The sequence below is a fragment of the Nomia melanderi genome, chromosome 13, assembly GCF_051020985.1.
Source record: "Nomia melanderi isolate GNS246 chromosome 13, iyNomMela1, whole genome shotgun sequence".
In the NCBI taxonomy this organism is placed as follows: domain Eukaryota; kingdom Metazoa; phylum Arthropoda; class Insecta; order Hymenoptera; family Halictidae; genus Nomia; species Nomia melanderi.
In genome coordinates this window covers 7,084,831-7,100,706 of record NC_135011.1, presented here as the reverse complement: position 1 = coordinate 7,100,706, position 15,876 = coordinate 7,084,831, and the positions used below count along the sequence as shown (strand labels likewise).

Below are 15,876 nucleotides of genomic sequence, written 5' to 3'. Positions count from 1 at the left end.
AAAAAGTTACTTTTTAAAAAGAAAACTAAATTCACTGTGAAATAAAGCGTTCAAATCACACCGAAATTAACAATTATAATACTATCAATACTTTCCAAATTTCATTCCAACTGATTAGCGAATAAAAATATAGAAAATATAAGAAATATAACCAGTACAAAGTGCCTAACTTGTAGTGCTTAGGATTAACGTTTGGACCCTAGTCCATATTTTGGTTCCGTTTCGGTGTTTATCGAGGAAGATTCCGATAACGATGCACCTCGCGTTAGGTAAGGTTGAGTGGACCACGGTGTGTTTATCTAAATCTCAGCGGGCGGTTATTTAAAAAAAATCTCGCGTCCCACCACCGAGCACGGAGCGTACGCGACGCTCGAGGATTCGGCGATCGCGATGAATGACGCGCGAACGTGCGCTTATCGCTAGATCCCGTGACGTCGCGCTTATCGTATAAATTATCCACGCGAGGAGGTCTGCTCGTCAGTCGAACATTTCTCCTCAAACGATCGTGAGAGTGGCATAGGAAGAACCTGCCGCGGAAGCTGCCCGCTGCGACTACACTCTCCGACAATAGAACTGTTTCGGTTCTATTACTTTCAACGGTCTAGTCATTAACTACAGTATACAGTAAAGGTGAGCTTTTCCTGCTGGACTTTCTGTTACAATCCCTTTCCTAACAAGTTCCTATAAATTTCAGTATAAAAGAATAATATAGAATGGTACTTTGTTGTGAATTCGCTTACCAATGAGTAGAACATTGCTGTTAGCAGCATAGTCCACGTGGTCTTTCGTGATACTTCTTCTCGGAGCTGTAGCCTCTTCTGGCTTTCTAAGTCCAACGGAGCCCTGAAACAAAGGAATCTCATTGATTAGTTATAGAGTCGATTGTAGAAGAATTGGAAAATATTATTTTATTTTTCACTTTATTGAAACTTTTGTCAGAATCGTATCACTTGCTTCCATTCTAGGCTGAAACAAAGGAATCTCATTGATTAGTTATAGAGTCGATTGTAGAAGAATTGGAAAATATTATTTTATTTTTCACTTTATTGAAACTTTTGTCAGAATCGTATCACTTGCTTCCATTCTAGGCTTGTTTAAATAATATAAGTGCGAAGTACAAAGTCCTCGAGTGTCAATTCTTATCAACTCCTCCTTCCTATATTAATTTTTATTTCCTTTTAATGAGTCAATTTATTTTTTAATAAATCCCTTTAATAGACTGCAAAGATTCACATCGAAATTTTAATAAAAGTGCCACTTCAAAGTACCTCCAAATTACAATTAAGAAAATAAATTTCCATTTAACTCCTGTTTCTTCAAATCGTCTCAGAAAAATTCTGACCCGTAAAGATTCTCGTCCACTAATGATCCACTGGAGTCCCTAATAAAGCTTCTCTTTTGAAGTTTCTCATAGAATCGATAATTCTCAATATGCACGTTTATCGTTCAGATGCTGATCGGTGGAGCAGTGAGCTACGTGGCTGGCAAACAGGTCGCTCGCACGGTGTACTGGCGAACGGCGAACAACGGTCGCCTATTGAAGACCGCCAAGACCTGCATGTTCCAAGGGCCGCCGAAACCGGCGCCGTCCTCGACTTTCCCGGGTCGTTCTCGCATCGACCCAATACCGAACTCTGTCCTGAGCAATCGGGACTAAGGAAGCAATCAGCATGACACTAAACCAAAGAACTGGGGCGGGAACCTTGGGGGGGAGGGGGGTTGTTAGAGACTGCGTTAGTCAACGATAAGTTAGACTTGTACATAGCTGTTAATAATTTAAGTTAAACCTGTATATTAGCTAGCATCGATGACATGATCATTGAATAAAAACGATATTTATTTTCTTAACAAACTCTCGTCTCTTCCTCGACACGTTTTCGAGGCGTTGAACACCTCCGATCCTTCTGACCGATATTCGTACCGTGTTTCAGGGGCATTAAATTCGAAAGACAGAGCCTGCGGAAACGGGACCGATTAAAATAAGAGTCTAAACTCTAGAGGATCTACCGACAATGTGTTGAAACTTAGCTGTTGCAGCCAGTTCACTGATTCGAAGAGTAAGGAAAATGTTTTTCGGGAAGGGGAGATTATTATTAAGCCTAATTCTAATTAGGCGCACCAGTTCTCATCTGGTGCACGGAGAACTCATATACTTGAACTTTGAAATAAGGTCAAGTCGATTTGCGTCAGCGGTCACCGTTAGAGAATAGAAGGCATTTGTTCGGTTCATCATAGAGATGATAACGATTAATCGTGCATCCGAGTTGGGGACCGCAGTGCTCCTTTTGCACGGTTTTATCTGGTATCGTCCGGTGAACTGTCAACACAATAATGATCTCCGCGCGAGTGACGTAAATTCAGCCACGCTAATTCTATGGCCCGTGCTCTCCAAGAGGAAGATCCTCTGATGCGGAAGCTGTATCTTCGGCTCGAAGAAGATAATCGTCATCGGATGCACCTAGAATATTTCCAACCATTTTTTTTTTTCCTCTTCATTCCATAGGACGACGGGTCACGTGACCGAATCGCTGAACTCCGGCGGGTCGTAGATCCGCCTTATCGCGGAGGAACGCTGCAATCACGCACACGCACCGTGCAAGCGTGATGTTACATGCACGATCCGCTGATATCGAGATGCGTCACGGTTTGCCGTGGATTGAGAGAAAATGCGCGCTGTCGGCGTTCGTAGCTCGATTTGTTAGATTAATTACAGTTTACTTCAATTATTTTTCATTCCACTTGTACGTTAACGATCTTCGCTTCTCTGGCACCGTTACAATCGTTGGAATTTTTTCCGTTTCATTGGGTGTTCATTTTTTAATACTTTTGAGTTTGAAGGAAACGAATGAATAAAAATGAGTCGACACTTTAACGATAGAAGAAAATCGTGTGCTTCTGAGATTTTAGTAATACTTGCAACACTTAGATAAACCGCGGATCGTGGAAGGATTAACGGTTTGATAATAGAGAGAATAAAGGAAAATTACTTCGGGGCGTTTCAGTTTATTGTTCCCGGAGATTAGCTCACCCTTTTTATTTATTCCGTGGTTAAGAGGGACTCGAGCGAAATTTTACGCGGTCGAGCTTTTTACGTTGGCGTCGCGTCGCGTCGCGTCGCTGCACGCGATCATAATAATTCGAAGCTAGTGCATAAGTGGAACTCCCCGATTCGCGAGATAAAAGAACGGGCGCGAGTTACGGCGCGGGTCAAGGCCTGCGACATTCAAACGCATTGTCGTTACTGGCACGGTAAGGGTTTCCCTAAACACGCGTGCGGAGGCCATTCGACTCTTTGGAACATGTTTCGCGTTTGACGATCGCGACTGGCAGTTCTTTCATCGGTTTCCGTATCGGGGACTGTTAGGAAGATTTAGTTTCCGTTTGTATCTCGACGGTTTATTTGCGAAATGTCTCGTTTCGCAAATAAACGACCGTCTGCTGGGTGGAAGAAAGGTTACGTTAAAATGTTCAAAGGCAAGCTTTTTGAGGCACAGACGCGCAAAGATGCACAGAATATCCATAAAGTACATATTGTGCGTTGAAGATATTTAGAGTAGCATGAACGTACAGCTTTAAGACAGATACGGATACTTTTTCAATTTACAGTATCAAGTGTTCGTATCCTGGTGATAAAGAATATTTATACTTAATATACGTGTTACTTCAATGAAATATCTCTTCGTGAAGTGCTTAAAAAATAAGAATGATATCATCCCACTGGAAGATTAAATAGATAAGAATGGAACGATGTAATAAGAATGATAATTAATTATTAATATATTTAAATATGGTCGCCGAACTTTGATGTTAAGCTAAAACGTACTCGTTTTATATAACGAAAGGGGTTATAGAAAGAAAACGAGCTTGTGAGATCGTGTAGTGCTAGAATCCGCTGACGATGATCAAAAGCCGGACATCCGGAGTGCGATCGCCTGCGCAAGCATCGCGGAACACGGAAGAGCGACAGAGGAAATGGAAATATCGAAGGGTGACCCGGGGTGTGATCGGAAACAAGCTGAATAACTAGCGAAGTATTCAATCCTGTTCAAACGGAAACAGTCCGTTCCAAAAGTTGTGCAAATTCACATGGAACTAAACCTCTGCATCCTCAAAAAGAGTATCCATAGATCACAGGCTTGACGCTCAACAACCCAACAGACTTAAACTACCAATCCTCTTGGGCTCAACAAATTAAAACACAAGCAATTCCCTCTACTCTAAAGACGACGAAGACAAATTGACATAAACAAAAACTCTCCCGATATTCGAAAAGTATCCATACTACACAGCGCCAGAAACCCAAACAGTCCAATGCTCAAGTTATCAATCACCCCTCTCTGTCTCTCCCAGCGAACACCCCCAACGCAACAAACTTCCTCCATAAATTCCTGAAATTCAACAAGCTACCCGGATTCCCCGACACCCCGTGGATCGTCCGAATCGCTCGCGAGAGGGAGGATCGAACGGCCCTCGCTCCTCGCCGGGTTTAGCCGAGGGGGTTGGCAGGCACGGGGGTGTAAGGTTACGCAGGCGTACTGGCGCGACTATCGATCTCGCTGGCGAAAGGTGCCACACGGTTGGCCATCGATTCGACGACGTTCGTCTAAAGGGATTGTGTGGCCTGGCGATTTCGAAAAGGCGAACGGAGGGTGCACCGCTCTCTCTGAACACGGGGAGACAGGGCTGGGTTTCCTCGTCGCTGGTTCAGTCGTCGTCTTCAGCGACCCTTGGCTGAAGAATCATTCCGCGGTCGCGTGGTTTCCTTGGCCAGCGGATGGTCTGAAGGAACCTGAAACTCCCTGGAAGAATAGAGGCTAAGAACCGTCCTAGGAATCATGCAGAACTATGGACACGAGGACTACGATTATGGGGGTGATGGTATGCAGCAACAGCAGGGGACCGGCAGATCGCTGCCCCAGGTGCCAGGCGCCAGGCCCATGGTGGACCCGCTTGCGAGCGGCGAAGTGGACCCGAACCTCTATCCCGAGCCGAAAGAGGCGACCAACAAGATCCGCGGCAAAAGCGACGTGATCGAGTACCTCTTTGGGCCCGTCGACCAAGAACTCTTCACCGTGAAGACATTCTACTTTTTCTTCTACTCGGCGTTCGGCTCCCTGTTCCCGCTGATGGGTGTCTATTTCAAGCAGATGGGCATGAACGCGGGCCAGTGTGGACTGCTGATCGGACTTAGGCCGTTCATCGAGTTTCTTAGTGCGCCGTTCTGGGGATCGTTGGCTGACAGGTGAGTTGAGGCAGAGTAGCAGGGTTTAGAGATTTGTTGAAGCTTATTCATTTGAATCTGAGAGATTTGGTGGTTGGAAGTAGCGAGCTGAAGTTGCTTCGATGAATTAATGATGGTTGATGGTTTTAACGTTTGGTTTGAATATTCCGTGCACGTTATATTGAAATTTGATGTTGGATGTTGAGGTAACTTTGCTACAGTAGGCTAAGTGACGATTGAGAATCGTCTGTGAAGCGTGGAAGCTTGGAAATTGAGCTTCTTTGATCCAGTGAGTTGGGAATGGGTTTAAGATTAAAGATTCTTGTAGTGGGAAGGACTCGGTGTTCTTAGTTTTTTAATGAACTATGTTGAACTCTCTTTTCTTCCTATTTTGGTTTACTGTAAGAAGAAATTAATTATGTATTCTTTGATTAATTATACATTCTTCAAATGGGCGTGTATACTTGATGTTAAATAATCAATGTAGTAATAGAGGATTATCGGTGGACCGTGCAACGTGAACAGAGAATCACGTGAATTTAGCGTAGTGTTCAATGTGTTGAGAAAAGAGGTCGTAACAAGACTGATAATTGCGACTGTCACTGCAGGTGGTAGGAATGAATCCCAACGTTCGAAGAACAAGCAAAATCGAAATATGCTCCGTTGATTCGCTAAAACAGCGAAAGCACTAAATGTAGGACAAGTGTCAGTTGGTTCTGGGACAACCAGAGAAACTTGTTTGGACACACTTGAGTGGTGCATACGTTGAACTTATTCCTCTCAGTCTAATTTACTTTGTGTCACCTATCTCTTATCACTCCACTGTTGGAATGTATTAATTCTGAACCTCGTTCCATACGTGAAAAATCAAGCTGCTAAAATAGGAAGTTCCACAAGTCACTCTTCATCAGTTCCTCAGAAACAAGAAATTCAATAGACACAAATAACACGACTCTGGCAATATCTCAATGTAGAAAAATGCACTGATGCATGTCTCCGATCTGGCAGATTCAATTATCGATTACACACGAAAGAATGTCGTTTCGAATCAGATACGCTGTCGATGGAGTCACGATAAACGTGGGTTTTTTTGTTCAATGAACAGCTCCTGTATCGATTCTACCCGGTGACAAAAATGCCTTTGCCTCTTAAGATCTCGTGATCCCAGACTTATCCAGGAAACTGGGACAATCGATGTCCAGTGATCTATTTTATTTTTCAGGTGGCAGAAAGGCAGGCTGATCCTTTTAGCCTCCCTTTCCTGCTGGATCATCTTCACCTTGCCATTGGGATTTATTCAACCCCCAGCAACATCCTGTATGGTCCTAAAAAACAACACTGTGTACTTGCTGGCGTCCAATCCTGATCGTCGAATCGTGAAGAGATCCCCTAGCTTGGACGAATTCCACCACAGGAATGACGACGATTGTCTAGAAGTCGCTGACAACGTTGTGTTCGAAAGTTTGAGGAAAGATGAAGACATCCAAGTGCCAGCGATCAGGCAACGACTCGTTAAGATCACGCGCAAAACGAAGAATGAAGCTAGCCACGAGCCATACAACGATCACAATAACAACAGGGTGCGAAGAGAGACCGCCACGACGGAGGATAGTCCTGTGGAGGATCTCAAGTACAAGCAGCTGGTGTTCGAAGACACCGAGACCGATCCTGAAGCTAAGACCATTGATTTCGAAACTCTGCAACGAAGAAACCGTCCGGCTGATATTCTTGAGTACAAACGGTTCCTCAATGTAAGTGTTGCTGTACGAAAGTGAAATGAAAAAGTATTTGTACATTATATCTTTCTGCGATAACTGTATGTAAGAAAAGTAAGTGTACAAAGTTTGAGCACGTACAAATGGATTTTCGCATTGTTTTTGAACAAATTAAACAGGTTTTACAAATTTACTGTATTACAAATTTTATCAGTGTGCTACATATCGATAAAAAATTATTAAAAAAAAAATATTCAATTACTTTGTACAAATACTTCGATTCATTTTACATTTGATTAATATTCAATGTCTAGATGCGTTGCACGTACATATTTTCCAGAACCAACCCTTGGACGACGGGAAACCGCCAAAGAAAGTGTACACGCACACCAAGACCAGAGTGAAACCACCCCCGACGAAGATCATGGTGAAACGAGATGTGGATACCGTGATAGAAGCACCGGAAATTAAGAAACCGGCCTCCTCGCGGCGAAAACGGTTGTCGACAGACGATGATCGCAAGCTGACGCTCATGGAAGACGAAGAGGAAGATGAAGTGAACGACGATGACATCGAGGAAGACGAAGAAGACGTCGAGATGCCTTTAGTGAGGACCAGACGCTACATTAGGATACCCCATTCCGGTCAAAGTCCTCACAACGTCGGATACGCTGCCAACTACGACGCCAATGAAAACAAGGGATGGGTGAAGCCGTTGTTCAGCTCCATTGTCTACAGGCTGCCAGTAAATCTTAATCATTGTTCATTGAAAAAGCGTTGTAATTATATGAACAGGATCCATTCCACTTCCTTCAGTGACCTTGATTCGAGCCACTCACAGGACAAAGTGATTAACTCCATTGGTTGGATCTTTCCCAAATTTCAGTGTGGGGTTTAATCAAATTTCACTACTTCAGCTTAACCTTCTCACTTTTTGAAATGTACTGCTGACATTCTCGCGATTTCTGAAGTTGATCATTTTAGTGAATGAATGGTCTACTTACGTCATCGATATTCTGAGCTTGAACTTCAGAAATATGCTTACACAAAATTCTTCATTAAACCATGTGTTAGATTATTTAAGAAACATTAATGTTCATAATATATTTCACGATTACTGAGGTTAACAAAGTGAGTCCTGTTTTATATACTTACTAAAGATCTTTTCTTAATCAGTGCGATTACTGATTAAGCAACCGCTTCACAGGACATCCAAAAAACCTTCTTCCTCTTGCTGCTGCTAGTGATAGTAGGAGAATTCTTCGCTGCACCTGCAATCACACTAGCAGACTCAGCGGTAATCACCTTACTGGGCGAAGACGCGGACAGGTAACGTTCCCTACAGGTTCTGAACTACTTTCCGTAAACTTGACGCTTCTTTCCGATTCTAGATACGGTCATCAGCGAATGTTCGGCAGCTTGGGCTGGGGTCTGGCTATGTTCTTCGTCGGAATCGCTCTGGACCATAGCACTGCGTTCCCAGACCATCCTTGCGGTCCAGACGTGAGGGAAAAGAATTATACTATCTGCTTCGCGGCATTTAGCGTCTTAATGGGTGCGGCGTTGATCACAGCCACGCAAATTACCTTCAAATACGATGTTATTGTGACGGAACCGGTGAGTGATTACATAATGGTACACTAATCCTTTAGAGATACGTTTAATTCCAGGATTCTTTCAATTTTTCCAAATATTCTTTCAACGATAGAGATTACCCCTTACAGAGATTGATACTGAGAATTATCTGTTAAAATAAATATAGTCTCTAATTGTAGTAAAAAATTGTAAACTTCAATTTTCGAAGTGGAATTAACTGATAATTAAATATTAAAAAGGAAAGCATCTGCCATAGAGTATTAATACTAAAATATCAATAAGCACAGCTATCCCTGAAGGGTTGAATTGAACTATATCAAAACTAGGAAGTCTCTAATCTCCTTGGTTGTTCAGGAAGTGGTGAAGGCGCCAGCCGAACCGACCAGGGAAGAACAGTTGCAGAGTCAACTCTCTCAGCAGCTGAATCTGCCGAGTCTTCAAGATTCCTCCGCGGCAGTGAACCCGAAGCCTCAACCTCCAGAAGGAAAGGTACGAGAATGTCTGGTTTCCTTCTATCCACTGAAATTCCTTGGACATTCGCCAATGATTACTCGACACTTCTAGACGAAAATGTTTGCTCAAACGATGCGGGAGATCCCGGAATGGGTGACCGTGTTGAAGCAGTTCAAGGACCTCAAGTGCGCGTCCTTCCTCTTCGTCGCGTGGTTCATGGGCTTCGGTATCGGGCTGATCTTCACCTTCCTCTTCTGGCACCTCCAGGACTATGGCGGCTCGCCCACCCTCTTCGGCGTTGCCTCCGTGATTAATCACATATCCGAGATATTCGCCTACTTCTCTAGCTTCAAGCTGATCCGCCAGATCGGCCATGTCAAGGTAACGACGGAACTTTCGAAAAAGAAACTGCCCTTGGCAGAAACTGAATAACAGAGATCACGCGTGAAATCGACCCTTAACCGCAAAATAAAAAAGGGATCTAATACTACATAAACATCCAAAGAAAGTCAACAATATTCGAGAAAAATATTACATTCTACAGTAAATATGAAATGACGTAGTCTTTCCCGGTACACGAAGATTGCGAAAAATTATCAAGCAAAGCAACATAACACTTAAACGAAGTTCAAAGTCTTCTCTTTTACGGGGAGACAAACATATTCATCAATGTTTTATCGACGTAACATGATCGTCGTTGCGTCTACTTTCACTATCAACGAAAACATTTTCGACGTTTGAATAATTACAACAAACATTCGGTTCGTTCGATCGAATATCAACTGCCAGGGGTAATTAACAGAAAATGCGAAAATCATTTTAGTAAAGCGTTTGTTGATCACAGGTACTATGTATGGGCCTTGCCGGCAATGTTCTCCGTTTCCTGTATATATCCTGGCTGACAAAGCCCTGGTGGGTGCTGCCATTCGAGTTCATCCAGGGCATAACTCATGCCGCAGTGTGGGCCGCGTGCTGCAGCTACATTGCCCACAACACGCCGCCACAGTTGCGTACCAGCGCTCAGGGCGTTCTTCAAGGTATTCACCATGGTCTGGGCAGGGGTTGCGGAGCAGTGATCGGAGGCATGTTCGTCGATGCTTACGGTAAGCATTCAGACCGGCAAGAGTGGCTACCAGCCGGTACAACAATGGTCTATCGATCCGCGACAAGATGACAAGTGGCTTCCATATTGATTCGGGTTACAATATTCATGAGGGGTTGGACTATTATTAGTCGAAACTCCCGGCTGGACGATTCTTTCACTTAAATTCGTCCCTTTGAGAAGCTTCGTTCAGAATAACCATCGAGCTGTACGCTTTGGAACGTTTCAACAGATTTTAGGGTTTTATTGGTAGGTCTTTGACAGTGAAAGAGCTTTCAGCTTCTTGCGAACAGCACACTTAATACGAAGAGTACCACTCGGAGCGAAAATCTTGCTTCCCTCTTCTGTTGTATCTCTTTGTACACTTTGCTTTCGGTTCAATTCTAGTTTTATGCTTTGGGTTAAATAATGAAGCAGATTTGTCTACTATTATTATGATCTATACCATGAAATATACTATAATCATAATTTTCAATAGTATATTTAAAATATTTAAAAATATTTAACATTTTAAATTACTAGACATTGAATAATATTAATACTAAATATCACTACATTCAGTTTTCAATGTTAATAATAATTATTACGATGATGCTAATTTAAAAGAATTAAATATGTGAGTAACATCTGCAAGAATAGGTTACTATGAACTAAATTTAATTCACAGCTATGCACCTGAACGAATCACATACATACGACTCTACCTTTGATCCAATTTCATCAGGTACGACCGCGACGTTCAGAGCATATGGTCTCTTCTGCCTGGTGGTGCTCGGTGGTTTCGTGTTCATCAACTTCTACAGAAAGGATACGGGCTTTGTGTCGGACCTGCCGCAGACGGAGGATCCTCACCAGGTGGCCGAGGCGACGCACCTGGCACCGCACGGGGTTCCAAGCAACGCCATACCGCGCGCACTCAGCTCGACCCGTCTCCACGAACTAGCTAATCAGGACACGGGATACGGTGCCACTTATCAAACGACGGGCGGTAACCTTGGTGTACCTGGTGCGAATGGAGGTAAGAAAGATCTTCGGCAGGACGAACAGATTTTATAAGATTTCCCCCTATTTTTAGATCGTTATATTTTAGTTATCTTAATGTCTCGATTTTCAAGTATTCACTATTCTTAACGTTCGTTTATTATTTTAGTTGGTCGTTGAACTTCTCAATTTATTTCCCTTGTTCCTTTCAGTGTATTATTTTTGATGTGGTTATTACGGTGGAATTCCTGAAACGTTTGATATAAAGAAGTTCTATCGTTCTAGCGAGGAATATAGAGGATTTTCTAGTCCTATGCATATTTTCCTTTCCTTTTCAGTTTTGTCACAACATCCTTTGTCCCGATTTTCATTTCTATCGGTCTTAATCTTTGAACTACTTGAATCGTAAACATTACCAAGTAATCAGACGTCTATATCTCGCTATCCGTTCCATCGTTCATGTAACATATGTATCTAATCGTATTATGTTATCATCCTTTGTAATCGCTTCCTGGAGAGAATCTAATTTAAACGTATGATTTTAGCTCCCGTGAACCCGACGAATCCATTTCTGAACGGTGGAGGCGGCGGCGGTGGTGGATATAATTACGGTATGACTGGCATTGGCGAGGACGAGTATATCCGTAGGAGCTTCCAGGTTTAGTAAAACCGTTCTAATTAGAACGTCACCGTGATTGAAGACGTTCGACGTCACTCTAGACGAAAAGAAAACTTCTACGAAAGGCTATACTCTCTGAACGATACAATATTTTTTCTATATTTTTGATACATACCGTCACTTTTACTTTAAACGCCATTTTTCTTTGTAATTTGTATTAGACGATCGTTACAGTGGAACACATCGCTGTGGACGATTCTAATTCCGTTTCCCCTTTTTCTCTTTATCAACCGACAGCTCTACAATGAAGTGATCAGCGGGGAACTGGACCTGATGAAGCCGCCGCCAATAGTGACCCATCTACACGCTCAACAACCATGCACCAATCCCTTCCATCAGCACGAATACGAATGGTAACAGTCCGGGACGATCGATCCTGCCTGAGATGATCAACGGGACACGCTGGTCGACGACCGGCTCGTTCTCTGGAGAACCATGAACCAAGAGGAGGATGACCAAGTTCGATGAGACGCATCGATGAAAAGCTTCAGTGGGGAGCTAGCTGAACACCCTGACGACCTGATCGGTGCCCCGGTTGCTAACTGTACATACGAACCGTCTGGTTGCTGCACCTTTATGAAACTGGAGCCTACAGTTTTCTCGTGCAATTTAACCTATCTACGATCTTCGAGGCAACATCACATTCTCGGATACGATTTTGAGGAAATTGAGGTAACGAAGACACGAGTGGATTAAAGGAAAATAACTGAAGAACGTGGCAGGGTTAAGGGGCAAGTTCAACCCTCTTCCATTGCATTTTGATTAACTATCTATATTATACTCCTCGATGCTTGAAGATGCATCTAAGAAATCCCAGATTTCAAGTAAAAGAATGCAGTATTGAGATGGACAACCGAGCCAAAGGAAACCGGCGATAAAGACTGACCGATGAATTTGGAAGTCCCTGGTACTCGAGACCCCAAACGTTCGGATTATCTTCTTTGTGGATCACTTGATGGATCGGTTGATTTCAGAATCGTGACCTGACCGACGGGAACAGTCGGAAAGCAAGACGCGTGATCAGCGCCGGGGTACCGGGGGTGGCTTGGAAAAATCGGGATCGACGTCCGCGGAGCGGAAGTTCTCGAGCATCGAACCGGAAGAACGAATCGACGCCATCCAAAGGATGTACATTGGTGGAGCGCGACGGCGTGGTCCCGATTGGCGCGTGCTTATTAGTCGGCGAATGGTTCTTTTTTTCATTTGATTACCATCGCCCGAAGAAATAGCACGCGCGACGAGGGGACCGTTTCCGGCCAGAACACAAATAAGCAATTGTACAGCGGAGATTAACCGGTATATCTTTCGATGACATGAGTATATACTTAAAAATTACCTGACACGTGTAGTAACGGCACAACAGGATCTGCGGGGTCGCTTCAACGAAACTATTTATCCTATGGACTTGCATTCCACGGTATCGTTCGAGTTGCCCGCGACAGGCTGACTGTCCATTCGAGAGTTTCCGCGTGACCCGCTCTCGAGAGCGACATGTATAACTTTAGAAAATTTCAGGTGTTACCAGTAGAACTACCCTAACCGCCACACTGACGCCTTAGTTTTCTTATTTTGCAATTATTCGTAGTTCACAAGTATTTAATATTCGAAATGATTTTGGAGACAGTTCCACGTAAATGCTCTAACGGATATCTGAAGAAATCGAAAGCAAATGTATTGTTACAATATTTATAAAGAGTACACATCAACTTCAGTAAATACTCCGTAGTTAGTGTTAATTGCAGGTGCATAGGTTACTACTAATCAAATGAATGTGATTAAACTATTTGAACTTCTAAAAAATTGATAGAAATCGGTATATCTATAACATTTATACTTCATCGATTTTCAAAACTGTTTCAATTAGAGCTGATGGTGTGAAAAAGTAACAACAAATATAAGTGCATAACAGAGAAATGTTCATACGCATTTAAAAATCCTGTTACTTTATTTTTTAAGGTTTTTAAGAACATTTCTACATACCCCTTTTTTCGCATTATTTTAATAACTGTTTGTCTTTCATAAAGATCCGCTATCTAATCATCAGTATTCACCTGCAAAAAACGCCCTCGAGAGTAACTCACAATAATTATACCCTCGAATGGACACCTAGCCAGATTTTCTCCTTGGTGGTGGCCAATATTCGGAAAAAGGAAAGTTACCGCGATCAGTCAGCATTCTTAAAAAGACCTGAGACACGCCGGAGAGCTCGAATCACGCCGTGCAACTCGAGTGCAAGCGCCTCGATGTATTATTGTGTATCTAACGCGCCAGTACACTCTGCTTTTCTCGTTTCATCGTGAATTCCATGGGCGCAGGCTCGCGTCCCACCGTGATCGAGGAAACCGAGAACGGAAAGAGCACGAGGATCGTCAGAGCGATCATTTGTAAATACTCCTATTCCCCTCGAAGACCCAACTCCCTGTTTCTCTCACGTTCTCCCGTGTGGATATTTAAGGACCCGTGTTTCTCTATCCTTCGTCCTTGTTTTCTGTTCCTAGTTGCTCGTTCCGTGTTGCAAATCTGTAAAACGTATCACTTGTAATCGGGTAGAGAGTCTATCGAAGTAGCTCGTATCTCGTACTGTTTTACCATGTAAGCAGACACGTTTTTCTCGTGATAGGTGTATGATACTGTTGACTAAATAGATGATTAAAGAGGTAATCGGCGATGATGGCGGAGGCTGAGGAAAAAGGAACCGGGAACGAGGGGGAGGGACGCGCATCTCTATTAAATTATTCGTTTCTTAAATCGATCGTGACGAGTCGGATTGATTGTATCAATTTTGCGGATCAACCATTAATGGATTCTTACTTGAATAGTACGCATGCGCTGGATCAAGTTTCAAATGTCATTATTTCGGAAGCACGTCGTATCGGAAATATTGCATGATTCTCAGTTGTTCATCCGTGTTGCGAAATTCGATTTTCTGTATTTAATATTGGTAAAGGTTGTGTTTAATCGAAAGTTTTCTTCGTTAAAGATATTAACATGTTAATAATGCGAATAATAGTTAATATTGTTATATATATTTTATGGGATGTTTATCTTTTATTCCGGTGGAAAGATGAAAAAGGGATCGGTTTGTTGCGTTAGACCTCCCCTCGCGTCCGTGTTCCGAAAGTCGGTGAAACGAAGGGAAATAATCGGGTTTCCCGCGGCACAAGCTAGAGATTACGTTGTACCTACATACGATGTCGAAGTTAAAGCTAAACCTAAGGCTATTGTTACGTAACCGTACGAAAAGTACCGATTACGCGATTAAATCGTTAAGTGTGTGCGTCGGAGTGACCACGTGGTGGTGAGCGCCGATTTCAGACGATGAAAATCGTCCGCATGTCAGTGCAGGTTTTTCGAGGACACCTTCCACCGAAACTGAGTAGCATTTAAATCGAGAATATGCATAACCGTAGCTAGCGTTCTACTCGCGAGTCATGCAGAGCCGTTTACCTTGACGGTGACGTAAGCAACAGCTGACTAAGTGAAAGAGTCCGATAAATTAATCATAAACTCACGTGAATCTATTTAAAGACGTTACCTAACGTAATACATGACTATCCAATAGTCCACCAAGTGCATCGAATTTTCTTTTATATTTCTGATTTGAAGAAGTAATCGGTATCCTCTATTTGAACGAAAAATTACGCTATCTCCAAACTGTATTCAGTGATTTCAGTAAATTTAATTTGTAGCATCGTTTTAGTAGAAGTTTAGTAGAAGCAATAGTTAAAATTACCTAACACTACTTACTTAATACTATTATCATTAGCTAATTAATTTATTAACTAAGAAATTTATTATTTGTCCCTCTAGTTGCAAGGATATGTTCTCCAAAGAATTCTATCGTTTTCTTAGCTACCCTTCAAAGTAAACGGCTCGAAACCGCGTCCGTTTCCGACACCGACGAACGAACAATCACGTATCAACCCCCATTGCCTTACGAAAAGCACGTGCACGCGCCACGAGGCTGGAAATAGGTGGCAGAATCAATCATCCGTACACCGTAGAGAAGCCGTAGGGGTTTACGTATCGGAATTGGTCTGTCGTTATGAGAAGAAAGGGAGAAAAACGAGAACATAGCGGAAAAGAAACTTTTGTTACCTCGCCAACTACTATCGTTGACCACCGGCCC

At 42.9% G+C, this 15,876-nt stretch overlaps 1 protein-coding gene across 3 annotated transcripts; it reads left to right on the top strand.

Annotated features, from left to right (window-relative positions):
* The first annotated feature begins 1,654 nt into the window (after positions 1-1,654).
* Positions 1,655-14,408, top strand: jef (major facilitator superfamily domain-containing protein 6 jef). 3 transcript variants are annotated; one of them, XM_076373373.1, is made up of 12 exons: positions 1,655-2,057; positions 2,171-5,242; positions 6,444-6,972; positions 7,277-7,681; positions 8,144-8,265; positions 8,328-8,553; positions 8,887-9,021; positions 9,097-9,366; positions 9,830-10,088; positions 10,812-11,105; positions 11,614-11,726; positions 11,985-14,408. In XM_076373373.1, the coding sequence occupies exons 2-12, from the start codon at positions 4,836-4,838 to the stop codon at positions 12,102-12,104; spliced, it is 2,880 nt and encodes a 959-aa protein (XP_076229488.1). In that variant the 5' UTR covers positions 1,655-2,057; positions 2,171-4,835; the 3' UTR covers positions 12,105-14,408. The 3 variants fall into 3 exon arrangements, with proteins under 3 accessions (XP_076229488.1, XP_031825774.1, XP_031825772.1); XM_031969914.2 differs by having other exon boundaries at positions 1,655-5,242; positions 11,614-11,679; XM_031969912.2 differs by having other exon boundaries at positions 1,655-5,242.
* The last annotated feature ends 1,468 nt before the right edge of the window (positions 14,409-15,876 follow it).